This window comes from Zosterops lateralis (assembly GCF_965231275.1).
Source record: "Zosterops lateralis genome assembly, chromosome: 5".
Lineage (NCBI taxonomy): Eukaryota > Metazoa > Chordata > Aves > Passeriformes > Zosteropidae > Zosterops > Zosterops lateralis.
The window spans coordinates 44,850,415-44,877,936 of NC_139766.1; the positions used below are offsets into that span (position 1 = coordinate 44,850,415).

The following is a 27,522-nucleotide window of genomic DNA, read 5'->3' on the forward strand; positions in this document are numbered from 1 at the left end:
AGAGTATTCCAGGGTCTGACACTCCCATACAGCCAAAAAACATAGCTAGGCCTAGAAAAGCCATTGGCATGGAAGGAGCAGACACACAGGCACGAGGCACTGTGGGAGCACACCCCACTGATTTCTGTCTCTCTCCGATGAGACTGGCTTTTTCCCTTGCTCCTCAGGGGTGTTTGCTGTTTGCAGGCACTGGGAAACATTTGCTCCTTGCACTCCTTCCAATGGAGCGTGGGAAAAGCTCTCACCCGAAGCAAAAAATCATGGGAATTTGCTTTCAAGTCTATTCTTCTCACTCTCTTTCTCTCCAAGTGAAAAGCCCTGAGCTGGCTTTTTTTCTTTGCAAGGCAAGTTTTCTGGCCAAGGCAAACTGGTGTTTGTCTCTCATGCTGTCAGCAGAGTGACAGGCATCATCAGTATGACGAGGGGCAGTGGCAAATCAGCCAGGACAGAGGGAGTGGCAGCAGGCTGAACTAGGCTTGTGTGCATCTTCTTCCCCCTGCTTTTAGATAAAGGAGACAGCACATTTCAGCTTCAGTAGAAAGAAACAGGACTTATTTTGAGAGGCGTTTTATTCCCAGAGGATATTATCGAGTCCTTGGTTTGATGCTTGGCTCACTCACTGAGGCAGGAAATAAGAATGGAAAATTAGCATTGAAAAAAAAAAAAAAAATTTGAGGCATCCCCCTCTGCTTCCTAGATCTGGAGTGAATAGGTAGTGAGCAGAAATAGAAAAGGATCCTCCCGTGTAAGGAGCAGGAGCAGGGTTTCTATCCTCCTTGATCCATGTGATGGATCTGCCCAGTGAAGGCAGACCCTGACACACACAGGCAGCAAGTGCTGTCAGTCCTGTGTGCCGAAATCTCCAGACGGCCGGGATGGAAACACACACTAGTCCAGCTGCTCACTCTTTGCCATCACCTCAGCCTCCAGAGAGCTGAAAGGAGGCGCTTCCCACCCCACCAGCAAATTTGTGATTCCTCTCCTGGCCTCTTCACTTGCCCAGGAGGCCTGGCTATGTCAGTCTGCAGGAGGGCAAGTGGCTTTGGGCAGCCTATTTGCAATGAGGCTGGGATGATGCAAGGAGTCAGGGAATTTTCAAGCAAGAGGAAGAGGCAAAGACATGCATTTCCTTGCCTTGGAGACTGCAACACTCCTTCTCCAGAAAACAAGGCTGAAGGACCCAGCAGACACCTGCAGAACGCAGGAGACCATGTCAAACCTGAAGAAAACAAAGCCCTCAGGTACTCCTGATTGCTGCCCCAGGACGGGCTGTCACTGCAGGAGATGTGCTCCCTGTGCCCAAGGATGCTGCTGGGAGGGGAATGAAGGCACTCTGCCCTCCCCACACAGCCCTCTCTCCACTATTGCAGGGCAGCCCCGGGGAACACCAAAAGCACAACTCTTAAACCCTGATACAGCCCAAGAGACCCACTCTATGACCGTGTAAAAGAATGAGGAATACCCTTTACACCCTGAGGTCCAAGGCAGACCTCTTCGTCTTTCAATCTCCATTCTGAAAGTAACCTGATGCCCTCAGCTATTTTTCTTGTGTGAAACTCCCTCCGCAAGATGTGCTTCAGGTGAGCAGCTGCAGAGACAGCCAGATCCCAGAGGAGGTGTTTGCTTTCTCCATCTTCCACACTCACACACCCTCTTTTTAATTGTTTGCACATCAAGAAACGACTTGCCGTATTGCAGCCTCCCAAAGGGAGGCAGGCATTGAACTCGTAACCTGAAACTGCCTCTCAGGGAGACAGCCAGCACCCACCTCCCTCTGTTCCCACGTCCCCTCCCCTGCTCATCCCCGCCTGAGCAGCAGCCATGTCCTCCCCTCTCTCTGTTCAGCTCTTCAGCAGCTACACCCTTCACTGATAATGAGCACAGAGAAAGAAAGCACAGAGCTGCCATTCAGGGCCTTTCTCAGACACCAAAACATCTCTGTGCATTAATAATCCCTTTCAAAAGCCCCTTCCTTGCACACATCCCACCCTCCCCCTCTAGCCCCCGATGCTTTGCAGGAGCGACTGTGATTCATCTGAGGTGCGAAACAGCACGGTAAAAATTTAATACAGCCTGAGCATGATGTGAGAGCGCTCAAGTGCCTTTTAAGCAGCCTGCCTGTTTCCAGCAACTGCTTTGAAGGCAGGATCGCTTCAGCCTTGTGTGAAGAGCTTCAAAGAGAATATTTGGGACTGATTTTGACATGACTCAGAGAAGGCAGGAAGCCTTCTAACACAGTTCCCTCAAAGGATGAGCACCAGCAGAAGAACGTGCAGGCTCTCACCATCCCTCCCTGCTGGGGGTTGGCCCAGCTGGACCATGTGGGAAGGCCTGGGAGGACCAGAGCTGCGTGTACCTACAGGACACCCACAGAGTACTGTGCCCCTGTCCCCATCTCCACAGGCTGCTGTGGGAGAAATTTCCCTGATCATTTGGTTTATTGCTTGCTAATAGCCCTGGGACTAATAGTCTGCCCCCAGCTCCAAGGATTGGAAAGCAAAGGAGATTTCTCCATGCCCCTGGGCATGTGTGATGATAGAGAAAGTATGAAAATAAGGCAAAACACTGGGATGAGTCCAAACAGAAAGAGATGCTGATAATACCCAAGGACTTCTCTACAGCCAGTAAACAAAAGGGAAACAAAACCAGTGTACCAGACAATGGGAATAAGATGTGAGCAAACACAAGGCAACAGCAGGAGCAGAGGAGGGTAATTCTCAGGAGAGGCTTTGGAAACTTTCATGAACCAGCAAACATCTCTCAGCTTTGCTGCTGTTCAGTGTTCCTTGGGTCCCTGGGCCTCTCCAGACCAGCAAACAACAAAATACTGCTCTCCTGTAAGGAAATGCTCTGGCCCTAGAGACTCTCATACTCAGCCTGGGGACACCAAAGCAAGAGGCTGAGTTCTACATCTCCAGGTGTCTTGCCAGCTGGTGTCCAGCTGGCAGTTCCTGGTGATCTTGAATTGTCTCTGCCTCCACACCACAAGTAGAACATCAACCAAAAACACCTTGTCCCAAGTAGGGAGGATCTGTGCTGGTACTGAAAAGCTCTCACAGGTCCTTCCCAGAGCATCCATTCCCATTTACTTGACAAACTAGTCCCAGTAGTAGCCAGTAGTACACACAACCCAGGGCTGCATCTGTGCTGACACATCCTGAGTGTTTGTGGTTACTGAGAGAAGAGCAGCTGGAGCACTTGGCCTGGCTGTCAGGGAGCAGCTGCAGGGAACATCCCACCCTAGGTTGTACCTAGCCTGGGAAATCCCCCAAGGGGGCTTTTTTAGAGGAAGATCAGTGGATTTCAGAGCTAAACTGTATTTGCCAGAGATTTGTCAGACATGACTTCTAGGACATTCTCAAAATGGAGCTCTCCAAATCAACTGGGAAGTGACTAAGGCATGTGTATTGACTGTTGCAACCTTTGACCAGAGTTTGCTCTGGGAGCGAACAGAGGCACCATCTCACCTGCAGTAGGTGAGATTAATGCAGTCATCAAGCACTTAGCCTTCAGCAGGACTGGGCCAGTCCTAGAAACACATCAGCAAAGTGCCTGGGCTGAGGATGAATCTTCTTATGCCCAGTTTGTGCCTCGCAGCTGCAGGAAGATGCAAGGCAAGGATCTATCTGCTTTCTGGAAGTCTGCTGCTCCTAAAAGGTTGCAGTCGTCACAGGAGAGTGGAGACAATGGAATGCAAACTGTCTTCGGTGCAATTTAAGCAAACAGTGAAACTCAATTAGCTAAATTAGCTAATGGACACACTGAGTGAGTGGCTGACACACCCATGAGCATGGGGCAGGGCGGCAGGGAAACGTCAGCATGTCTGTGTGCTCAAAGCCACCGTCTGGACTAGGAACGACAAGGGAGAGAAAGCAGTCAGCATCCCTGGAAGGGAGTGGCACATGGGGTGGCTGAGCAAAGGGTGGTGTGACAGGAGGGGATGACAAAATCACCCACCAGGCTTAAGCAAGGAACGGTGGCACCACTGTGGAGGAGTCCCCCCCAGGCCTCCCCAGGAACTCTCTAACACACCTGTACACTCCTGCATGCAGGATGGGGAATCAGAGATCTGTGTGCACTGCAGGGCTGCAGTCTTGTAGTAGGATAAATCCCATGACTAGAGTGTGGCAACAGAGGGATACAGGCTTTTAGGAAGGACAGAATGGGCAAATGAGAACAGGGAGTTGCTCTTCTTGTGCATGAGCAGCAGGAATACATGGAGCTCTGCCAGAGGATGGATAAGGAGCCAGTCAAGACTTTATGGACTAGGACTATAGGAAGAATGGGCAAAGGTGATGTTACCAAAGAAGGTAAAGTCAGGCTCCTTTCAGTGGTGCCCAGTGACAGGACTGGAGGCCGTGGGCCCAGACTGAGGAGGTTCCTTCTGAACATCAGGAAATACTTTTTTAATGTGAGAATGACTAATCACTGGCACAGATTGCCCAGAGAAGTTGCACAGTCTCCATCTAAATTCTCATCCATGATGGAGGCTGACCATCTGGAAGGCAGCTTTGTTACAAGAGTGACTGAGCACTGGCACAATTGTCCAGAGAGAGGCTGTGGAATCTCCATCCTTGAAGGTATTCCAAAGCTTACTGGACATTGCCCTGGACAGCCTACTCTAGCTGGCTGTGCTTGACAAGGGCAATTGGACTAGCTGACCTCCAGAAGTCTCTTCCAACCGCAGCCATTCTGTGATGGAGTGAAGCAATAACCCCTCACAGAAGGACCCACTTATGCCACAGGACTGTGCTGAGCCAGTTGATGCTGCTGGACAGCCACAGAGAGAAGGGACAGTACCCCACATGAGGTGACAGAGTGAACTGGTTGAATATTGTCCACCTACAAAAAAGCCATTTGAGACCTGAGGTCTGTAACACCTTATCTGAGCTTTCTGTCTCAGAAGGTATGATGGCTAAAGATACAGCCCAAAGGAACACAGAGGTACAAGAAGGTACTGAACAGATCTTCCCCCTGAAACCCACACAGGATTCCTAAGTGTTTATGCTACAAACCAAGATGAAATCTTCCTATTTCTTGAAACAGAACCATTTGATAGTACTGTTGTGCCTCATCCAGGGCCCACAATAACATTCCTACCTAAGAACACCCAAGGTGCACACAGGCCATAGAATCACAGAATAGTTTAGGTTGAAAAAGACCTTTAAGATCAAGTCTCAGGGCCTGTGTTTACTAAGATAAAATCTGACTTCTCGAGAGTAGCATCAGACAAAGCCAGCCCCCTTTGGTATTTTATCACTGGACAATGATTTATGGAGCAGTCTAGGAGCCAATCCAGCCAAGGTAGAAAAAAAAGCAGGATCAGAAATGATCCTGCTTTGCAGCTCTAGTTGACATCAAGTTGAACATCTCCCTGAAAGGTCAGCCCTGCTAAGACAAGCCTGCTGGCACATTATTGCCCTAGAGGCACCAGCCATCAAGTGGAATTCTCTGCTTGGTGTTGTAGCAAAAAACCCTCAGAACCAAAGGGAACATTTACCACTGAAAAAAAATAAAATTCCAAAAACAAGCATCAGGGATGGGTACCTTCCTAAGTGGAAGGGAAATCCTTGGCCCCTCTGTGAGATTTGCAGCTGCTGACCTTGTCTTCTAGCTATGTGGGCCTGTGTCCCTCACCGAGATGGCAAAAATGTGACCGGGAGTGGCTGCAAATGTTGTGGGTAAAAAAATTCCAGAGCAGCTGAGAGTTGGAATTTGCGCTATGAGTAAGACAAGCTCCTGTAAGAATGAGTTAGCAGATGCTTTAGGTGATTCATTGTCTTCTGATAACTGCCCAGCTCCGGTGGCATTGCTGGTATGTGAAAACAAGGTAGGTCTGGGTGAATCAGAGGGCTGCAGGAAGAGTACTGGTGGTAGTTAGCAAAAACATGCACAAGTTTTTTCAGGGACCAAGCTGCAAACTGTCATATTTTCCAAGGTCTGCAGTGAACTTCCTGGAAAAAAATGGGTCTTCTTTCCTGTCAGATTTGGGGTGTGCCTTGGGAGCAAGCCCATCACTCCATCCTCCAAAGGCAGGTGCTGGTGTGAAAGGCTAGAAGAGCCAAGCTGAGCCATCTTTGCATTATGCCTTCTGCCCACCCTCGAAAAACACGTCCAGTGAGTTCTCTGTGCCATGTAGCCCTGGTGGTGCCTGGATGATCCTGGGTGTCTCCAAAAGATGGGAGTACCTTTTCTTTCATCTCTTGCTGACCTCCAGAACACATCTCCAGATTTTTTGACCACAATTTCACACCAAGCACCTAAACTATAATATTTTGTTTGCATCTAAACTGCCATATTTAACTTTTTGAGTACCCACAGGCTACTTTGGAGAGGACAGATGAAGGGTCTGTAGGATGAAGAAAGGAGCATGGAACTTAGTGCCAGCTCATACCTGCATTGCCACTAGCTTCCCACTTTAAACCAAAGGGTCTGCATTTGTCACAGAACTAAAAGGAGCAGAAAACACAGAGGACTTTGCAGTGCAGCTCAATGGCCTTGCATGTGTCTCAGAGCAAACTTAGTAATTATACCTTATTCTAATTACTGCTGCAGTAGCAAAGACAGTAAAACAATGAAACAGGCACCAAGCTCCCAGGGCATCCAGGCAGTCCAGGCCATGGGAAAAGATGGAAGCATTCCCAGCTCTGCTATCAAATCCCAAATTCTGGTGCTCAGGAAGCTTAGCAACAAGCTTGCAAGTTCAGACATTTCATAAGGGTATTTCAAATGCAGTGACTGGCCTGAGGGAGGAATGCAAGCAAGGTCAGCTCTCCTGCATGTGCTGCGTTGCCATCGTACCTATGAGTAACATGGGGCCACCTTGCAGAAAGAGAGGGCTGCTGTGTCCAAGTGCAGTGCAGATGTGCTCCTGATATGAGAGAATAAACCAGCTTTGATATGGACTAAATATTTTCTTTTGCAGACTCATGGCAACATTGTCTGGAAGAGCCCTCCACAGTCTCTGGTCCAGCCTGCCTCAGGGAGCAAGACTTTTGCCAATGCTGGTGCAAGCCAGGTGGTTCTGTCTAACCAACACTACCAAACCCCCAAAGGTGACAGGCCACCTCTGCTCGGAGGAGCTGTCCCAGGGTTGTCTCTTCAGGGAGATTTTTTTTCCTAAAATCCCAGTGCTACGGTAGTAATTCCTTGCAACCAGCTTTTTATACAAGGGAGGGAGAGGGGAAAAGCAGAGCAGAGGAAAGATCTGAGAATTAGCAAAGCTCAAACATTTGCAGGTGGCCTTAGACCAAAGCAGTTAGCTCTGTACCCAGAGCCAACCCAGTGTTGGCTTCCAGTGAAGAAACAGCTTATGTGATGGAAAGATAGCAATGGACATGAGAAGCAACACTGGGAGAGTGAAGAAAAAGGACCCAGGGATGGGTAAGAACATCACTCATTCATTTGATGAAAGCAAATGGAAGGAACTGATGGCTCTGCTGCCTTTTGTGCATTTATCTTCCTCATAAAAGTTGAATCTAGAGGTGAATATCTCTCTGAAGAGATCCATTACCCTCCACAAACCACCACCAAGATAAAATGATGACTGCAGTCTCTCTCTTAGGTGCCTACAACCAAACTCTTGCCCCAGCATTCAGTCTTAATGATGAACAGAAAGGGGTCAGGAAGTGAGGCAAGATTGTGAAAGAAGAGGTTCATGAACTTTCAGCCAGGAGAAATGTGTATGAGCTGCAGCAACACTCATTATCAGAGGAGGAGCTGTCTTCAGTTCCCAAGCCATGTTCTCCAAGACCTGCTGGAGTGGAAACAAGAAAATGGCGCAGAGTGAGCACAGCATCCTGTTTAAAAGGCTTGAAGTCAAGTTATAGATCCATATTTCAGTGTCTAGAAAATTGACCTGCAGAAAGGATTAATTCAGAGGCACCAAGGAGCTAATATGGGGACTGAGAAGAGAATAACTGCAATTTCTTAAGAATTATTTTATACCAAACCATTTAAATTTTCTCTCTCAAAGATCTGGCAGGCAAAGGGTGAGCAGCAGATGTGAAAATTTTGACCTCCATAAAGGATTTTTTGTTATCCCATTCAGACTTCTTGTCAGAAAGGGAAATACCATGTAGATAAAAGATGGATGAAATTAGAGCAAATAAAGCACCTTGATCTGGTGACAAGAGCTATTCCTGGCTTACAGTCAGACTAGAAAGACATATACAGAAAGGAACCGCAGGAGAATTGTCCTGGCTTTCATACTATTCACTGCTTCCATGCTGTGGGTTAGAAGTCACAATACGCTGTGTTAGAAATATTGTGGATAATATTAAAGAAAACAAAGCCAGAGGAATGCCAGAAAGTAGATCCATCTGATGACCTTAAACATCTGACAAAGACAGGATTTGACATAATTCAGATGAAATTCAATTCAAGTCAGGTATAAACCACTTTGAAACTGGATCAATCTGCCCCAAGGAGAGAATGGGACGTGGGATCTGCTGGTAGGAATGCTTTGGTTCGAGGGCCAAGGTATGACAAGGCCAAATACTGGGTCCTATATGCCAGAACAGACTTTGCCCTCTTCAGAGATCTGCTTTGTAGAGGCCTGCATGAAAGAGGGGCAGAAAGATGGCTAGTATTCAAGGATGACCTCCTACAGGCTCCAGGGCAATGCATCCCAGTGAAGAGGAAGACTGGTAAAAATGCCAGGAGGCCCACATGAATGAACAAGGAGCTCCTGGACAAACTCAAACTCAAACCCTCCTGTAGGGAGGCTACAGAAGGTGGCAGGAAGGCCAAGTAGCCTTGGAGGAACACAGATAAATTGCAGCCAGGGATTAGGTTAGGAACTGTCCACCCTGAGAATTAAATCTGACCAGGGCATCAAGGGCAACCAGAAGACCTTGCAGAGGTACATCAGTAATAAAAGGGAGAATGGGAGACTTGATTACCCTGGACTTAAAGAAGGCTGAGGTACTCAATGATTTTTTTGCCTCAGTCTTCACTGCCAAGTGCTCCAGCTACACCAACCAACTTGCAAATGGTAAAGGCAGGGACTAGGAGAATGAGGAAGTACTTGCTGTAGGAGAAACAATTTGAGACCATCTCAGAAATCTGAAGTTGCACAGATCCATAGGACCTGATGAGATACATCTGTGGGTCCAGAGGGAACTGGCAGAAGAAGTGGCTAAGCCTCTATCCATCATATTTGAGAAGTCATGGCAGTCTGGTGAAGCACCCACTGACTGGGAATGGAGAAGCACTTTTTAAAAAAGAAAGACAAGCCTCTTAGTGTCACCTTGGTGCCTGGCAAGCTCGTGAAGCAGATCCTCCTGGAAACTATGCTAAGGCACATGGAAAATAATAAGGTGATTGGTGACAGTCAACATGGCTTCAGTAAGGGCAAATTGTGCCTGGCAAATTTGGTGGCCTTCTGTGAGAGAGTTACAGCATTGATGGCTAAGGGAAGAGCAACTGATATTGTCTACTCAGACTTGTGCAAAGCATTTGATGCTGTCCCACAAAACACAATTGTCTCTAAACTGGAGAGATGTGGATTTGGCAGATGGACAACTCAGAGGACAAAGAATTGTCTGGATGGTGGCACTCAGAGAGCTGTGGTCATCTGTTCAATGTCCAAGTGGAGACCAGTGATGACTGGTGTTAAGTGGTCTCGGCTGGGACCAGAGCTGTTTAATATTTTTGTCAGGGACAGTGGGATCAGGTGCATTCTCAGCAAGTTTGCTGATGGCAACAAGCTGTGTGGCGTGGTCAACATACTGGAGGGCAAGCATGCCATCCAAAGAGATCTGGACAGGCTTGAGATGTTCAACAAGGCTAAGGTGGAAGATCCTGCAGCTGGGTTGGGGCAATCCCAACCACAAATACAAGCTGAGTAGAGAATAGATTGAGACCAGCACAGAGGAGAAAGGATTGGGGATTTTGGTGGACAAAAAGCTGAACATGATCTTCAGTGTTTTCTTGCAGCCCAGAAAGCCAACTTGTCCTGGTCTGCATTTGAAGCAGTGTGGGCAGCAGGGCAAGGGAGGGGATTCTGTGCCTCTACTCCGCTTTGGTGAGACCCTGCCTGGAGTGGGTCCCATCCAGCTCTGGGACCTCCAGCATGAGAGGGACATTGACCTGTTGGAGCAAGGCCAGAGGAGGGTCACAGAGGTGTGAAGAGAGCACCTCTCTTGTGAAGACAGGTTAAGAGAGCTGAGGTTGCTCAGCCTGGAGAAGAGAAGACTCTGGGAAGACTTTACAGCAGCTTCCAGTATCTAAAGGGGTCTACAAGAGAGCTAGAGAAGAATATTTTACAAGAGAATGTAGTGGTAGAACAAGGGTTAATGATTTTACACTGAAAGAGTATAGGTTTAGATTAGATATTAGGAAGGAATTCTCTACAGGGAAGCGGTCACAGCACCAAGCCTGCCAGAGTTCAAGAAGTGTTTGGACAATGCTCTCAGGCACATGGTGTGATTCTTGGGGTTGTCATGTGCCGGGGCAGTAGCTGAACTGGATAATCCTTGTGGCTGCCTTTCAACTCAGGATATTCTATGATTCTATACTGTGAGGGTAGTGAGTCACTGGAGCAGTTTGCCCAGAGAATTTGTGAATGCCTCATCCCTGAAAGCGTTGAAGGCTAGATTAGATGGGGTTTTGGGCAACCTTGTCTAGTGTAAAAGGTCCCTGCCCATGGTGTGAGAGATTGAAAGTAGATGATCTTTAATGTTTCTTCCAACCCAAAACATTCCATAACTCAGTGAAATAACATGGAAGCAAGACGCAGCTATCTCTCCATCCACAACTATTAGAATAAATTCCCACAGACTAGAAGTTTCACAATTTCTCAGCCTCCAGAACAGGCACGGGGCACAGCTGTCTCCCACCCAGGGCTTTCTCAAAGAGAAAGGTTTAAGCAGGTCTTTTCTACTGTAATCTTGGCCATATGTCCAGTGATTTGGCCCACAGAGCTGACCAAACTCCCAGCAAATTCATAAAGGCACATGTACAAGCCATCTGCGCTTTGGTTTCAGGTGTTTCAGCCCAATGGGAGATCAAAGTCCATGAAGATGAGTCACATTTACAGTGTAACAAGATGAACCTCCATCATGGAGCACTGCTTTTGTCTTGCCAGTTGCAACACGCTATGCACCCACAAGCATAAAGCTTTGCCCTTTAGCTTGCAATATCTGTGGCCCAGGAACTGGACAAACATGCAGTTTCCACAGCCAGACACAGCTTTAACTGCTCTCTTATTCCTGTCTGAAAAGCACTGCACCTCCAAAACCCAACATAAGAGCTTCATGTCCAAACTACTCTCAACCATTTCAGGACTGAGTCAGACAAAAATAGACATAGCTGCAAAAATGTTTTTTGTATCATTCTCGGAACTGAAAGCAGCACTGGGCAATCTGGCAAGTCCAAGTGCAGCAGTTTGGAAAGTGAGAGAGGTTAACGGATGAGTGAATACCTGGGGGGCATCTAATAAGGCTTTCAACAACTCATTCCCAGGATCCAGTCTGAATAGTGTTCAGACTCACAGCTGGGCTGCAGAAAGAGAGCAGGAACAGTCTCAGTGCTCACTGATGGATTTATTGTTCCCTGCAGGCATTACAGGGCACTGACCCCAAATTGCAGCTCCCTCACACTGGATTTTGAGCAGGGGGAACAGCCAAAACTGCAATGGCCACAGGCCTGGATATGTTAAGCCACTGCTGGGTCACAGCCCTGGAGTGAGACCTGCCAGTATGGGTGCTTGCAAGCCCTTTAACGCCCAACACATCTCTGCTCTCTGAATAACCCCTCTAGAGTGCATCCTCAGGGCTGCTGTTACCACCATGATCAGCCTGGAAGGGTGGCAGGTCGATGGGCAAGGGGAAGGCTAATAAATCAACTTGTGGAAGTACCACCACAAAGGCTGGATAGCTGGGGCATGGAGCTGCCTGTTGGGTGCTGACCACTGCTCTCTGTGTCCTGGGAAGCACACACAGATCTCTCTTCCACATTCAACTAGCCAGGAGGTTCACAGACCCTGTCCTGCCTGGGACTCATCCCTGGCCTCCCAGCAGGGACAAAGACAGCAGTGTGTGTGGCCAGGGAGGAAGCTGGGAGCTGGGCTGGGAGAAGTCCATTGCAACTGCAGCTGTTTGCACAATGCAGAGTGTGTTCCAGTTGCATTCACATGATCCAGGGGCCATGGTTTGAGAGCAAGGAGCACCCTTAGTTTGCACTCTTAGAAATTGCCCCATGTGAAATGCTAGAAAAAAAAGCAGTAAAATTGAATGGTCAGAACAAAATCATTCAACCTGGACACCTGGCTAAGGAAGATTTCCTTTGGGATGAGGACTGAGGAGAGGCTTAGACAACCAGGTCTAAATGCTGAAAAGCACAACATAGGCTATTGGAGCCATTGTGCTTTGCTCCCAGCCTGCAGAGATTTAGGGTTTCAAGTGAAAGGCAAACACAGATGGACAGTGGAGCTACATAAGTATCTAGACCAGAGGAAATTGCAGCCCCCTAAGTGCAGGTCCTGCTTGTATGGGCACTGTTCTCACCCAGTTCCCATCTCCTACATCAGGCCAGATATAGGGGACTGCCACACTCTGCAAAGCAAATTCTCCTCAAGTGAGAGAGAGGATGAATGATATACAGCCAGGGTCAAGTATTGTGCCTGCTGGCTACCAGTCACAGGGCAACCCAGGGTGGCACAGCACATGTGCTGCCATTTGCCATGTCCACAGACCTGGCAGCCTTGTGGCTTGGTGTCCAGCAGGGGCTGAGCCCACTTTGAACCCAAGAAGGAATTGGGTACAGTATAACTTGCAGGACATGCAGGCACTGTGGTGGTATGGGGACATCTTGCCATATGCAACACAGGCAAAGCCCCAGGGTCAGTGGGATGTAAACAGGAATTACCAGCTGCAGGCTCCTGCTAAACAGCCCTGGCCCCAGCTGTTCCCCACACAGCAAACCGGATGCTGAGAGATCCTGCTGCTGCTGAGGATCTTGCTCCCACAGCTGTGAAGGGAAAGGAGTCAGAGTAACCTCCTTGAAAAGGACCTCCCTGTCCCCAAGTCTCAGTGCCGTGATCTCAGCCGACAGTGGAGGGGCAGAGTTACCTTTGTGCAGGGAAACTCTTCTCTCCAGACCCACATTTTGAAAGCTCAGCTGATCAGAAGAAGGCTGATCAGACTATGGATCGCATAAGAAACTGTGGAGATTGTTGTGTACATGTGTTCTTTGGCCATTGCTGGCATCAGGCAAACTCTGCTCAGCTGGTTTGACAATGGGGTAACCCAAAAGCTACCAGTCCTATCCACACTGACCTCACAGTGTCACCTAAGAGACACTAGTACTTGTCCAGTCTAGGGTGCCATCACTACCAGTGGCTGGAAGCAGACAGCTAGAGAGGCAGGGAACAGGTTGAACACAGGAATATTGCCCCAAATTAATTCCCAGCCTTCAGTGATGCAGGGTATCTGAGGCTGGGAGGAGGAACTCAATACTAAATATCTCATAATGGATCCTTAAAACAAACAAACAAACAAACAAACAAACAAACAAACCCACAAAAATTCTTCCATGGAATTAGTCTCAAATTCTGACTCTCCTGCCCTAGATCTTTTTCAGCTCCATTTAGCTCAAGGCCTTCTGCTGCTCCTCCAATTTACAATGGGGTGTTAAAAAATAGTAATAAAATGCAAGCCAACTCAACCAGGCCTGGATAAAGTTTCCATCACATTCTTAAAGAGATGACTGTAACAATGTAGGAAAAACTAAATCACAGCCTTGGAGAAGTAGGAAACACCAAGTAAGGTGGCTTTTCCCACTCAGTAGCTAGGGCAATGTGGGAAGGAAAGCAATTTCAGCCAGACCATTTTATCTCCGAGGCCAGATGGCTTTAAATGCTTCCCCAGAGCTTGGAAAGGGCCAGGCACTTCTTTGAATTGCTTTTCATACCACCTCATTAGAAAGTAAAAGGGAAGAAATGAACAATCTATAACTTTGTGGCAAGGGGAAACAGCTCTGTTAATCCCATTTCCTTCCCTGAGCTTACTCAGGGCAGGTCATCCAGCACCAGGGCCACATCACCTAATCTGCTTATCATTGTCCCACAGTCAGGAGCCCGGGCACCAGCCCAAAGGGCAGACACATCCTCCTGGGCATCATTAATAAATTCAAAAGGCCCAAGTTTTTAAACTTGCCCTGGTGCATGATTGTAATACTCCTGGCACCCAGTTTCCACTGCAGCTGCAGATCCAAGGAGTGGCCACCTCCCAGACTCAAGCCTGCATGAGCAAGGGTGAGAGGGGCACAGCACTGTTCGAGGAACAGATGAGAGAAAAAGGAAGGTGCTGCAGAGAGGGGTCCTAGGGCAGGCATTGCAAAGCCCAGGATGGGCATTACTCTCTAGATTTCTTAGCTTTTCTGGGTAAAATGTGGGCATATCCAACAAAATGGAGAATTTCTCCCTTTCAGTCAGGGCTGGCACACACCCCACCCACACATCTGGGATGGGGAGAAAAGTCCTGGCCAGCCATGCAGGACTCAGGGCTTGCTATCAACTGCTCACAGCTTGGCTTGGCTGCTCCATGGGAAACCACTGCTATACCTGACAGCACTGCCACCAAGCTGTGATTTGTAAAAGCCTCCTGAGCTGGGAGGAGGCAAAGGGCACTGATAGGCCCTCATCCATGGCACTGTGCCACCCAGCTTGCTACCAGCTCTTTCCCTCTCCCAGCCTCCCATCTCACAGCCAGCCTCCACTTGGTGCCCAGATGGAAAGGTGTCCAGAAACAGCCCAATGAGAGAGTCAGGACTATAAGATTTCAGGCTTGCAGCCCCTGTTCCTGTGTGGGGATCCCACGGCAGAAGGCAGACCAGGAGACACATTTGGTGTGTTGGTTGGACCCACAGGGGCAGCCACAGTCAGTGTCTGGAGTAGGGTAAAAGTTACAGAAGTTAATTGGACAGGAAAGGAATCAGCAACCCCTAGCTTAGTGTCCCAGATGAGGAGTGCCAAGTTTTAGCAAGCTACTGGCTGCACACGACAAAGGCAGGTGTTCCTGTTCTGGAGTTATGCTCATCTGGCTGCTCTGCAGACGTGGCTGGGGACATGAGCCTTTGGCTGAGTCCAACCCACCCCTGCCTTCCAGCTGGACTAAGATCCAGCATTCAACAATTTCAAAATCCCTCCCTAAAATGATCTGGCACCCGGATAGCTGAAGGGCTTCAGGGCTTCGGGAAATAGCTGTGGGATGGAGAAGTGAGGAGGGGAGCCGGGAGTGCCTGGTCCAGCACAGACCCTCCAGACGGCCAAGGCCGGGAAGCAGCAGTGCCCTGGGGCACACACAGCAGCTTTCCAGCTCAGCCGGCCCTGCTCATCCCAAATGGATCCACAGAGGATGCTGCCCTCTCCTGGGCTCGGTGTGACTGGCAGAAATCCAGGGAAATTTGAAGAGGCCCAACACGAATGATTTTTGGGGCTCAAAATCCCACACTGGAGTCTCAAATGTGGCGATTTCCCATACTTGTCTCAGGGGCCATCCCAGGGACTCTTCCCAGCGAGAACCAGGCTGCAGTGTCTGTGTCTGCCCTCTGAGGGAACGGGAGAAGCAGGGCCAAGCTCAGGAGCTCTCCCTGAAGGACAGAGAGGGGGAGAGGTCTTTTTGGGCTAGTTACCAAATGCGAGATTTGCCAGCGTTCCATCTTAATTATTGTCATTAATGAGTTAATTGATTTGACAGCAAAGCAAGCTCGCATGCAGCAAACGAAGGGAGCTGTAAGAGGGTCCTGTGCTGCCGCAGCAGCCCGGGCACGGCCCCATCCCCATCCCGCCCCCGGCGAGGGGACACAAGGGGCTGTCCCTGCGGCAGGTGCCGGCCAGCCCTGCCCGGGCCCCGCCCGCTGCACCGCCTCCTGCCCGCACTTCCCCGGGGCGGCTCCGCGGGCTGCTGCCCTCCCGAGGGCTCCGGGACCGCCGGGGAGCCCCGGGGAACCCTGCCTGCACCTCTGCCACAGCTCCTGTCCCGCGGTGCTCGGGCGAGCCCTCCGGAGCTCTCCTCACCCACCTCCCCAGCATGCGGACGCCGACGGAGATGATCGTGGGGCTGGTGCTGTGCCCCTGCGGGCTGCTGCTGACACTGACGGGCACGCTGGCGCCCAGCTGGAGGCAGGTGAGCCTCGTACCTAACCAGCCCATGGACGTCGTGTGGGAGCAGGGCATCTGGGACATCTGCAGGGAGCGGCAGAGCACCCATGACCGCCTGTGCGGGCAGGCGGACGAGCTGGGCTACTTCGAGCAGGTGCCCGTGCGGGTGGCCCAGGGGCTGATGCCCTCCTCGCTGGTGGTGACCCTGGTGGGGCTGGTGGTGGCCGCCCTGGGTGTTCGCTGCTGGCAGCCGGAGCCCCGGCACCTGGTGGCCGGCGTGGCGGGGCTGGTGCTGCTCCTCTCCGGGCTGATGAGCCTCGTGCCCAGTTCCTGGTACACGCAGGAGCTGTGGGCACTGCCTGCACCGCCTGGCAGCACGCTGACTGTAGGCTACAGCTTGGTACTGAGCTATTTGGGAAGCTGTCTGGAGATCCTCGGGGGGCTGGCCCTTGCCCTCAGCTTCCATCACTGCTGCAAGGAGTGCAGGGCCCCCAAGTCACCCCCCACCCCTGTGACAGAGGCTGGGTCATGCTCAAGTAGAGCTTACAACAATCCCTGGGATGTGCTGGAGGACGAGAAAGATGCACAGCACTGGGGGAGCAGCCTACCTTGTGACTCTGACTTGTAGCCCCAGCACTGGGACAGCAGTCACCTCCCTGGCATCAAGAGCAGTGCTGGCCCCTGCCCCTACAAGCCATGCCCTGCATCCTGGAGCGCCTCTCAACAGGCTGGAAACAAGACCAAGGACCTGTTTTGAATATTTGTGACTTCCTCAAAAGCCTGCTGTGCTCCAGGATCTACAACTGTGCCAAAGCCATGCTGGATTGAGGACCAGAGGTGGCTCCAGTCCCTCAATGCCGCTTTTACCTCATCTTCCTGTATCATGCACAGCAGCTTTGGGCAGAGACAGCTTTGGTGTTCCCATGTAAGCAACATACAGGTCAGAAGCATGTAACCTCCAGAGCTGGCAGCAGGGGAGGGGAGCACCTGTCTCATGTCTCTGCTCAGCTCAGGACTGTGCGAACAGCAAAATAAATGCAAAGCAATAAGGTTTGTGCTGTGGGATGGTTATGGGCTTTCTGCCAGGCAGGTTGGGCTGAGAGCCAGCGGGCACGGCTCACCCAACTTCTCTGTGTTTTGCCTGAAGCAGGGAGGAAATGTCTGTAAAAGGGCACAGCTAGCTTTTATAGCACTTTCCCAAAGAACTTTTCCCCCGTGATCAAAATCAGCTCTAGAAGAGATTTCTCCTTCCTTGAGCACAACTACTTCAGGGTGGAGTGGGGGCGGGGGGTGGAGGGAGAAAGATCACAGAGAAAAAAATAGCATTTATTTCCCCTTTCAAAATTAGCTTGGTGTGAGGTGGTAAAACTGGTCTCACTGGTTTGTAAGGGACACTCAGGAGGTCAGAACTACACTATGAAATACTTTTCAGCCCCCTGCATAACAAGGTAAGAGCCAAGCCAGCTTCCTTCAGAATTATTTGGCCAGATTCTTATTCCAGGTGAGCGCAAAGTATCCAGGTCAGCAAGCTAAGCCTTGCTGCAGAGAGACAGTACTCAAGGGACAGTTTCAGAGTGTGTTGGGATTGGAGACTTCTTGATAAACCTCCCAAAAGCTTTTTGTCTGGATTTGTATGCTCCCTAGAACTTAGACATCTAGAAAGAGCAAACCAACCTCCCCTCCCTGGCCCACACACAAACCACAATGGCACAAGAGATGCCGCACAGTGTTCCTTTATGAAAATACAGTGTTGTGAGATGATCCTTTCCTTAGCAGGGCTGGCAGCTTCTGCAGAAATCAGATGGGTGTATCAGGGGTGAGTCTGACCCAGCCTCTCTAAGCCCACCCCACACCTTAGCACAGGGGGTCCAGCCACAGGCAGACTGGGACAGCCCTGTCAGACTGTAGGCACCCCTGGTCTTGCCCTTCTCCTTCAGCAGGAGGGCAGAGCTTGCCTCAGGAGTGGGCACCATGCCACCACTGGGCCCTGGGGCACTGCAGTGTATGAGAGGGTTCCCTAGCAGGGCCTACTTCAGATGCCACTCACCTCTTTCCCTTCATAAGCTTCATTCACAAATGTATCACTCTTGGGGGGAAGCTCTTCCTCCTCCTCATCCTCTTCCTCTGGATCACTTTCACGGTGGTACAAGGTCAGCACTCGAGTGGAAGCAGTGCTCGAGGTCCTGGAGAGGGAAAAATGTACACTGAGAATGGTATAGCCAACTCCTAGAGATGGGGCCGATCTCAAAGTCCTGCCACAGCCCCCGGTAAGAGCCTGCTGGCGTGACTGAAGCTTTCCATATAACCCAGGAGTGCATCAGGACTCTCCTGGGTAAGGAGACCCCGTCCCTGTCTATTCCCAGTTGTACCTGGCCCAGCCCAGCCCCAGAGCTCACCTCCTCCGCCTGTCCTGCCTGCGCATGTAGGCCAGCGCTCCCACGGCAGCAGCAGCGAGCAGCAGGAGCACGGCCACCCCCAGGGCAATGGGCCCTGCCAGGGGCTGCACCTCGGCCTCCTCGCAGTAGTCACCACGGTAGCCCAGGGCGCAGTGGCACGTCACTCGGCCGGCCTCGATGGCGCAGTCCCCGCGCAGGTTGCATGTCTCGCTGCTGCAGGGCACAGCCCCCAGCACCTCCTCCGTGCTTGGGGGTACCACAAAGGGCTCTCCGTGCTCCTGGGGGCCAGGGGCTGCAGACAGGCTGGGGTAGGGCTGCCAAGGCTGGGGCGCAGCTATGGATGAGACTGGTTTCTGTTCCACATGGGACATTCCTGATGGTGCCATTGCAGGGACCTGTGTCCCCACCTTGACTGAGGTGCCTGGAGGGATGAGCAGAGATCAGCAGAGACACAGGTGAGACCCCCTTTCCAAACTGGGGGAGACTGGGCAGGCCGCCCTGCGCCCAGGACCCCAGCCCCCCTGGCTGTGGGCAGGCACTCACAGTCAGACTCATCGGAGCCGTCGGCACAGTCGGAGCGCCCATCACAGACCTGCTCTCTGGAAATGCAGCTCTGGAGGTCGCGGCAGGGCTGGAGCGGGGCGGGGCAAGGCGGTGCCAGCGCACACGCTGCCTCATGCACCAGGTGGTATCCGGGAGAGCAGCGGCACTGCCGCCCTGCCGGGTTGGGCAGGCAGAGCTGGGCACAGCCCCCGTTGCTCTTTGCACAGCCATTGGTGCCTGCCAAAACAGCGCTGGTTAGCACGGCCACCACAAGGCACAGCTGAACCCCACAGATGCCCTGGGCTGGAGCAGTCCCAGACCCACCTTCCTGTGAGAACTGGCTGTAAATCCTCATGGCTACCAGCTCCTGCTCCATCGGGAACCACCAGTTCTCAGCCTGCTCCAGCCGGCTGTGCCAGATCTTGCTGGAGCCTGTAGACATATGGGATCAGCGCTGCTCCACCTCCTCCCCTCAAGGGTGCCTGAGATGGGAGGTGGGGGGTCCCCTAGCTTGCCCTTCACCCCACAGAGGGCCAAGCCTGCACCCCGTGGGGACTGGCAGAACCCCAGTGTGCTAGTGCAGTAGGATGAGGTGGGAAAAGCACAGCAAACAGACCTACCGTTGGTTGAGGTTGTGCTCCAGAGCAGAAAGCCTTCTCCTATGGCAAAGAGTGAGAGACCATGCAGCCCTTCCCGCACCAGGCGGAAGTGGGATCCATCCAGCTCAACACTGCTGATGGTGCCTCTCTCTGCAAGGCACAGATGGAGAGGCTTCAGTGTGGTGACAGAGAGGGCTCCAGAGCTGTGCCAGGCTGTGCTTTGCATACAGAGCACCTGCATCACTACTACCCCCCACAGTGCCCCGGGTCAGTCCTCACTCACCGAGGTCTGCCCAGTACAGCCTGGTGCCAGCACCCCCAAAGGCAAGGCCAGCAGGAGCCCGGGCCTTCCTCCAGAGCGCTCTGCGGCTGGTGCCGTCCATGGCCGCACACTCCACCACGGCGCCGCGCCCGCTCGCTGCCGTGACAAAGCACATGGTGGAAGCACGAGGACACAGTGCCAGCCAGGCAGCGCCCTGCAGCCCCTCACTGAGTAGTGCCAGGGCCCACCGCCCCCTGGGAGCTGCCACATGGATGCTGGGTGGCTGCCCCCCGATCCAGTAAAGGTTCCCACTCAGCCAGTCCAAGGCCAGGGATGTCACCGTGCCCTCCACAGCTACTGCCTTCTTCCAGGACAGCCGTCCCCAGTCCTTCAGGCGCAGCAGTCCGATGGAATTGCCTCCCACTTCTGCAAAGTACAAACTCTTGTCTTTCACTGCATAGTCAACAGCTGTCAGGCGGCTCACCTTGGCCAAAGGCAGGGCCCGGTGCGGGGGAAGCCCTTGGGATCCAGCTGATGCGGGCAGGTCCTTCAGGTAGACCTGGAGGAAGGAGGCAGCACTAGGATGGGAAACCCTCTTCCCTGACAACATGGAGAACAGCAGTCCCCAGGGGCTGCTCCAGAGGATGGTACCTGTGCCACAGCTGCCGGTGACACCAGGAGCGCAAAGGCGGAATTGCGGATGGGCAGGCAGGTGGTCTCATTGGCAGCCAGCATCAGCCCGGCGGGGCAGCGGCACTGCCCAGTGTGCCTGGCGCTCAGCAGGCACAGGTGGGAGCAGCCACGTGTCTCACACGGGTTGGGGGCTGTGGGACGCAGGGCTGGGTGCATCACCTGTGGGACAGCAGCCCAGCCATCAGCACCCTCAGCCTCAGCTCCGTCCACACCCGCCAGCAGAGCTGAGCATGACTGACACCACACATGCTCCCAAGGCCCACACACAGCCCAGCTCAGCACAGGGTAGGATGGAGAGGCAGAGGTGCTCCAAGAGGACCAGAGACACTTGGCCACAGAGACTGCTGCCCAAGGACCATTGGGGTGGGGTACAGCTCACAGTGCCTCCTCACCACTCGGAGAACAGGGCTGTGCAGGATGGGGGATCAGTAGAGCTGGCACAGCCGGGTTTGGGGCTCCCCAAGAAGGTACCTGGAGGCCATGGGGCTGTCCATGCCGTTTGAGCAGCACGGTTCTGTTCTTGCCGCTGGCCTTGTCCACCTGCTGCACGGACCATGTCTTCTTCTCCGACCAGTAGAGCTGCCCCTCGCACACAGCCGCCGCAAAGGGGCTCCGGACCCAGGGCAGCTTCAGGACCTGTCAGAGAGGTTGTCAGTGCCCACTCTGGTCCCCATCAGGACCCCATCATCAGTGCCCCACCACACCTTCACACTGCTGCCATCAAGATGTGCAGAACCAACACTGCCCAGCTTCTCATCCAGCCAGAAGATCCTCTGGGTGGGGAGGTCGAGGGCCAGTGCTGTGGGCCAGCCCAGTCCCTGGGCCAGCAGCACGTGCCGCCGACTCCCATCCATACTGGCCTCCATCAGCCGTGAGTGGCTCCCCACCTCTGACCAGTACATCAGCCTAGTGGGGAAAGAGGTGCAGGCCTATGGACCTGACACAGCATCATCCCAACACCAAGGCAGCTCAGAAAAGCAGCCTGGAGCTTCCCATCTCATCATGGGTGTATTGAGAGCTCCATGCAGGGCAGGTGCAGGTGTCTGGGCTCTTTCTTCTCCTGTCACACAGTCCCCACAGCACTAAGGTGAGGCCATCTCACCTGTTTTCATGGAGGAAAATGGGGCAGGGCAGGGATGGCAAGGAGGTCCCCATGTCCTCTTGTCCCAGACTTACCCTGCCAGAGGCTGGAGCACCAGAGAGTGAGGCTGATCCAGGTCTCCATCCATTACCACAGTGTACTCTGGTATCCCTTGCCAGGCAGCCCCCAAGCGAGTGGCCAGCACCTGCCCTGCTACCCCATCTGTCCAGTACAGGTTCCTCCCAAGCCAGTCCACTGCTATACAGTCAGATCTCACACCTGAAACACATCAAAGAGTCAGCACCTGTGTGGGGTGACAGCTGCGTGGCCCTGTGGAATAATGCTCCCAGCCTAGGTCCCTCCATCCCAGGAGCTCTGGCTCCTCCCAGCCTTGCTCCCTCTAGCACTTCTGCACATAAGAGATCACAGCTTGGCACTCCACTGCAACCTGGAGACTGCACAATTACAGAGGCCAGCCCTGCTAACTCCACGTTGCCACAGCTCACCTTTCACCAATGTGCCTTTCTTTCCCGAGTTGAGGTCATGCCAGCGGATGCTCTCTGTGGCCAGGTCCATCCAGAAGATTTTCCTCTCCACCAAGTCATAGTCAAGTGAGAAGACAACGCGATCCTTGTCAGTGGCCAGCACCACTTCCTCATGCCCACTCTGCAGGCCATAGGACAGCACCTCAGACTGCACGGCCACCAGCAGCTTGGGCTCTGGTCCTGGGGCAACACAGAGCCACATGGATCCTGCTCAGCACTAGTGGTCCCATGGTCCCAGCACATGCAGGCAAGGAACACAGCACTCGCAGGCATTGGAGCTTGCTGAGACTCAGCTCTACCACGCAGGATGTTCTCAGATATTGCAGATGGATTTTCTGACCAGCCATTCACAGGACTACAAGGTTTCCCATGGGCAGCAAACAGGGGGGCAATTCTACCAGCCCCTGGTGTATCTTAGAGGGCCAGGGGATCTTCAGCACTGCTTAGTTACCCCAGGACTTACCAGTGAGTTTGCAGATGTGGCCATCGGGCTCCAACAGGTAGCCAGGGAGACAGCCACAGCTGTAGGACCCTGGGGCATTGAGGCATGTCTGGCTGCAGGGTCCCTTGCCCCACTCCGTGCACTCGTTTATGTCCCTGCAGGACAGACCATCCTCAGCAAGCCGATAGCCTGGTCGACACCAGCACCGCTGTGGGGAAAGGGACTATCAGCTGTCCACCCTGGGGAAACGAGGCTCCCTTCTGCAGGTGGAGCAGGGTATCATGGCATGACAAGCCCCTGCCCCAGGGCTGCTGGCACTCACAGGGCCCTGGGGTGAGGGGTAGCAGAGATGAGTGCAGGACCGCTGGCAGGGCATAGAGCAGTTCCCCCCCTCATCTGAGCCATCTGCGCAGTCCTGCTGGCCGTTGCACACCAGGGATGCATTCAGGCAGGACCCCAGCCCACAGGGGTACTCGTGACTCTGGCAAGGAGCAGGGTGGCCTGCAGGGACATGTAGGGAAGGCTGCCCTGAGCCTTGTCCACCAGCTCCTTTTGCTCATTTGGAGCAGATTTAGCTGCTCCCAGAGGCTGCCCAGAGCTCACTGCAGCCACATCCAGAGCTGCGGCAGTAGCCTGGCTTCAGACTATATTAATCCAACAGCTACTCAGGACCTGGAGCCACTACAGCTGCTGGGAATAGGCAGCCAGCATATGGGGCCCTTCACCTCAGCACAGACACATACCCATCTCCCTCTGTGCTGGGCATCCACCAGCCAACCCTGGGTGAGACAAGGAATAAAATAAGGGTGTTGCTCACAGCCAGCCTCGTCACTGCCATCTGTGCAGTCAGTCTCTCCATCACAGCGCCAGACATCAGGGATGCACTCATGGCCATGGGAGCAGCCCCACTGCTGGTCCTCACACAGCCCTTCCTCCCAAGGGCAGCCCTGCAAGGCAGAGAGTGAAAAAGGCCTATCTGCCCTCCTGGGCATGAATGGGGATAGGCTGTGTCCCCACTGCTCCACTCACCTGCTCGTCTGAGCCATCCCCACAGTCAGCAGCACCATCACAGCGCCAGGCCTCTGGCACACACTCCCCACCGAGGGAACATGTCACCTCACCCTCACGGCAGAGTAGTGGCCGAGGTATGGCACAGCCCTCCTCATCTGAGCCATCCTGGCAGTCGTGGTCACCATCGCAGTGCAGGGCCAGGGCCACACACTGCCCACTCCGACAGGTAAACTCAGCTGGACCACACTCTTTCAGCACTGTGGGCAAAGGCCAAGGATGAGCAGAGGCACTGTCACCATCCTCTCAGCAGGTTGTCCTGGGCAGTACCTGCTCCTGGACCCACAAGAAATCCGGTGCATCCGCCTGTGGGGGCAGGCAACCCCAGCAGTCCATCCCACCCAGCCCCAGGGTCTTACCACAGCCCTGCTCATCGGTGTGGTCCAGGCAGTCGGCATGGCCATCACACAGCCAGCTCCTGGGGATGCAGCGGGTGGCAGTGTCACAGCGCAGGGCACACTCCTCTGTGGGGGTCCAGCAGCCCGTCTCATCCGAGCCGTCGGGGCACTGTGGCACCCCATTGCAGCGCTCTTCTGCCCTGACGCACATGGCTCCACTTGCACAGTGGAAGGCCCCTGAGGAGACAAGGGGCTTTGCACTGGCTGCAGAAGGCAGCCAGGGTGCCCAGACCCTCTGCTAGCCCTCCAGTGACCTAGAAAAGCCCCACAAATGACAAGGCTTGGTCCCTCGTAGACAGTGCATCTCCAACAGCCTAGGTCCTGGAGCAAGGGGATTGCAGCAGTCTCAACTCAGCCACACCTAGGCCACTATGAGCAGTGAAATCAACTCTATCCTATTCCAACAGCACTACAAGCTCAGTGCCAAATTCAGAAGGAACCACTGTATCACATCACAAGCATCAGAGCTCAGGACACTGACTTTACCAGGACCCTGTCCCCAAAAGCCCCACTAGGAAGCAGCCAGAAGCCCTGGCACAGGGTGACCCACTGGCACAGGGGACAGAAGAATGGCTCCTACCTGGGGTATTGCAGAGCTGGGCACACCCATCCTCATCAGAGCCATCTGCACAGTCCTTCTCCCCATCACACAGGTACTCCTGGGCCACACACCCAGTGCCATCACGGCAGGGCACATGTGTGCGAGAACAGGACAGATGGAGAACTGGGGTCAGGGGGTGTGCAGGGCTGGATCGGAGATGTGGGGTAGGTGTCACTACCCGTGCAGAACTGTTGGAGCGTGGGGTGGTAGTGGTTGGCTGTGGGGCAGTGATCTTGGCTGTCAAAGATGGAGTGGTGCTGGTAGCTGGCTGCACAGTGGTAGTCTTGGTCAGTGTGGTCCGGGCAGTGGTTGGTGCAGGGGTGGTCTTCTTTGATGTGGACTGTCTGGTGGTGGTTTGTGATGTGGTAGCCTTGCTGGTTGGTGCAGGAGTAGTGGTGAGTGCAGTGGTGGTCTGGCTTGGCAGTGTTGTTGTGGTGGAGGTGGTAGGCTGAGCAGCAGTGGTGCTTGTGGTTGTCTTTATAGTGGTGGTCACAAGTGGAGGAAGTGGCAAGGCAGACTCTTTGCTTGGTGGCACTGGCAAAGCATTTGGGATTTGTTTGGGCTGTGCCCTCCCCACACTCCAGGCACCTCCCAGAGCACCCCACATGACCACCAGAAGCCAGGCACCTTGCCACAGCTCAGAGTAGCATGGGCCACCCAGCCCCATCAGGTACAGCAGCAGTGCCAGGCACAAAGCCATGGCCACTCTTACCAGCCTGCAGCTCTGAGCCCACAAAGGCCACCACTCCCTGCACGCCTGCTGCTGGCATGGACAGCACGAGGGCCAGTGTCCTCCGGTCCCACAGCAGCAGAGATGTCCCATTTGCTGACACCAGGTATGGCTCAAAGGCAGCCACGAGGCCATGGGGCCAGCTGGGTGCCAGGGTGACTGCTTGCCGCTTGGTCAGACTCAGTGCCTGCAGGCCTGTGAGGTAGAAAGCATGGTAGGACCTGGAGCCTGCCCGCACCCCTCATGGCTCAGCATGGCTCACCCTGCACCCCACAACCCACAGCTGTGGCAGGGACCTCATGGCTGAGGCCAGAGACTCAGCCACAGGACAGAGTCTGCCCCATGAGCATCCCACTGCCCAGGCAGGGACTTGCTGCATGTAGGGCATGGATGATCACTCCTGCCTACATCCAGCACCTCCACTCCCTGCTCCAGACACCCACGAGGGCTCACCCAGGGCTGAGCTCCAAAGAATGCTGAAGGCTCTGCTGTCCATGGCCGCAGGCAGGTCTCCAGGCCACGTCTCGTTCCAGGCATCCCACGGAGCACCCCCCTCCAGGCTCAGTGCCTGCAGGGGCTGCCCGTGGGCCAGCCAGTACAGAACACCATGCTGCCAGTCCAGGAAGAGGTGCTGGATGCTGCTGCGAGCACGGTGCAGGATGCGTGGAGACGTGTCAGATGTCTGGATCACCCCGATGTCCCTCCGGTTACACGCGAGCCAGTACAGGTCCCCCGAGCGGACGTCCACATGAGCAGAGCAAACTTGGCAAGAGCAGGCAGGCAAGCAGTTACGAGGCTGTCCCATGACCCTGCACCTCTGTCTGAGTGTCCCTAGACCCTAAACCCAGGGCACAGCTGCCCACTGCCTCAACATGGTCTCACTGTGGGCACCACCAGACCACTATGCTCTGTGCCCAGAATCTTCAGGCCTCAGGGAGAATCAGGAAGGGGAGTGTGCTCTCTATCACCCCATAGGGTCTCACCTGGCAGCCCAGTCACAATGGCCTCTCTCTTGCCAGGGTGGCCCACAACACGCAGCAGAGTCCCATGGTCATCTGTCCCATAGAGCACTGACCTCTGCCAGTCCACATCTTGCAGGTGGAAGGGCTCTGGCCACTCCTGCACGTGTTTGGTATGTGCTCCAGGGCCCACATGCACCAGGGAGATGGCCTTTCCTGATGCATACGCAATGGACAGCTCTGCAGGGCATAAGGGCAGTGTGTGAGCACAGCCCCAGGGACACTGGACAGGTCACCAGAATGAACCAAGACAGAAATGTTGCAACATTGGTGTGTGCTGAGAACCTCATCCCGCCAATGCCACAGCTCCTTATGGCCCTCCTCCAACTTGCACATGGATGTATACCACCCCAGAGAGCCAGACCCTGCTCACCTGCACACTTTCCTGAGGGCAGGAGGAAGAGGCCCTCTGGACATGCACACTTGTAGCCCCGAAGGTGCACAGGGGACAGGAGGCAAAGATGACTGCACAGGCCCAGAGCACATGCAGCAGTGTCCCCTGGGAGGAAGAGGATGTTAAAAGCTCAGGCAGTCATTACCCCAATGTCTCTCCCCATCTCCAAAAACCACAGACTATCCTAGGGCTGGATAAGGGCTGGAGGCAGGGTAGCGATGTCATATGAGTTGAGGGGGCTCAGGTCTACCCAAAGCCATGGGCCTTGGCAGCTTTCCTTACAGTTTTATAGGTCCCCTCGGTACCAACCCCACAACTCCTCATCACAGGACCAGGCAAATCATTGGCAGGACCTGATGAGCTCCAGGACCCAGCGAGCCTTTGCTAGCACCCAGGGATGTAGCGGGGGTTGCTGCCATGCTGCCAGCCCTGCAGCAGTGAAGCACATGCCGGGTACTCACTGGGAGGCTGCTGCAGTGTGTGCAGCACAGTGAAAGCTGAGATGGAGGCACGGAGCAGCACTGCATGCTCCTGGGGAGAGGCCCAGGTGGCTGACACCAGCTCTGTGCCATCAGTCCAGAAGAACCGGCTCTCAAACACGGCCAGGCCCAGCGGCTCTGTGTGGCTCCGCAAAACAGCGTGGAAG

At 53.6% G+C, this 27,522-nt stretch overlaps 2 protein-coding genes across 2 annotated transcripts in view; one reads left to right on the top strand and one right to left on the bottom strand.

The window, feature by feature from the left end:
* The window catches only part of PRAG1 (PEAK1 related, kinase-activating pseudokinase 1), a 46,494-nt gene extending 27,873 nt beyond the window's left edge, over positions 1-18,621 (bottom strand). The window contains exons 1-2 of the mRNA XM_083862505.1: positions 18,502-18,621; positions 18,153-18,288 (exon numbers count right to left, since the gene is read on the bottom strand). The gene's annotated coding sequence lies outside the window, so the exon portion shown is untranslated. The remainder of the gene's footprint in view (positions 1-18,152; positions 18,289-18,501) is intronic.
* Positions 15,920-17,390, top strand: CLDN23 (claudin 23). Its single transcript, XM_083862385.1, has one exon. The coding sequence runs from the start codon at positions 16,035-16,037 to the stop codon at positions 16,731-16,733; it is 699 nt and encodes a 232-aa protein (XP_083718511.1). The 5' UTR covers positions 15,920-16,034; the 3' UTR covers positions 16,734-17,390.
* Positions 18,622-27,522: the final 8,901 nt, after the last annotated feature.

Excerpts from the sequence above, each read along its gene's own strand:
- CLDN23 (XM_083862385.1), top strand. The coding sequence starts at position 16,035 with ATGCGGACGCCGACGGAGATGATCGTGGGGCTGGTGCTGTGCCCCTGC.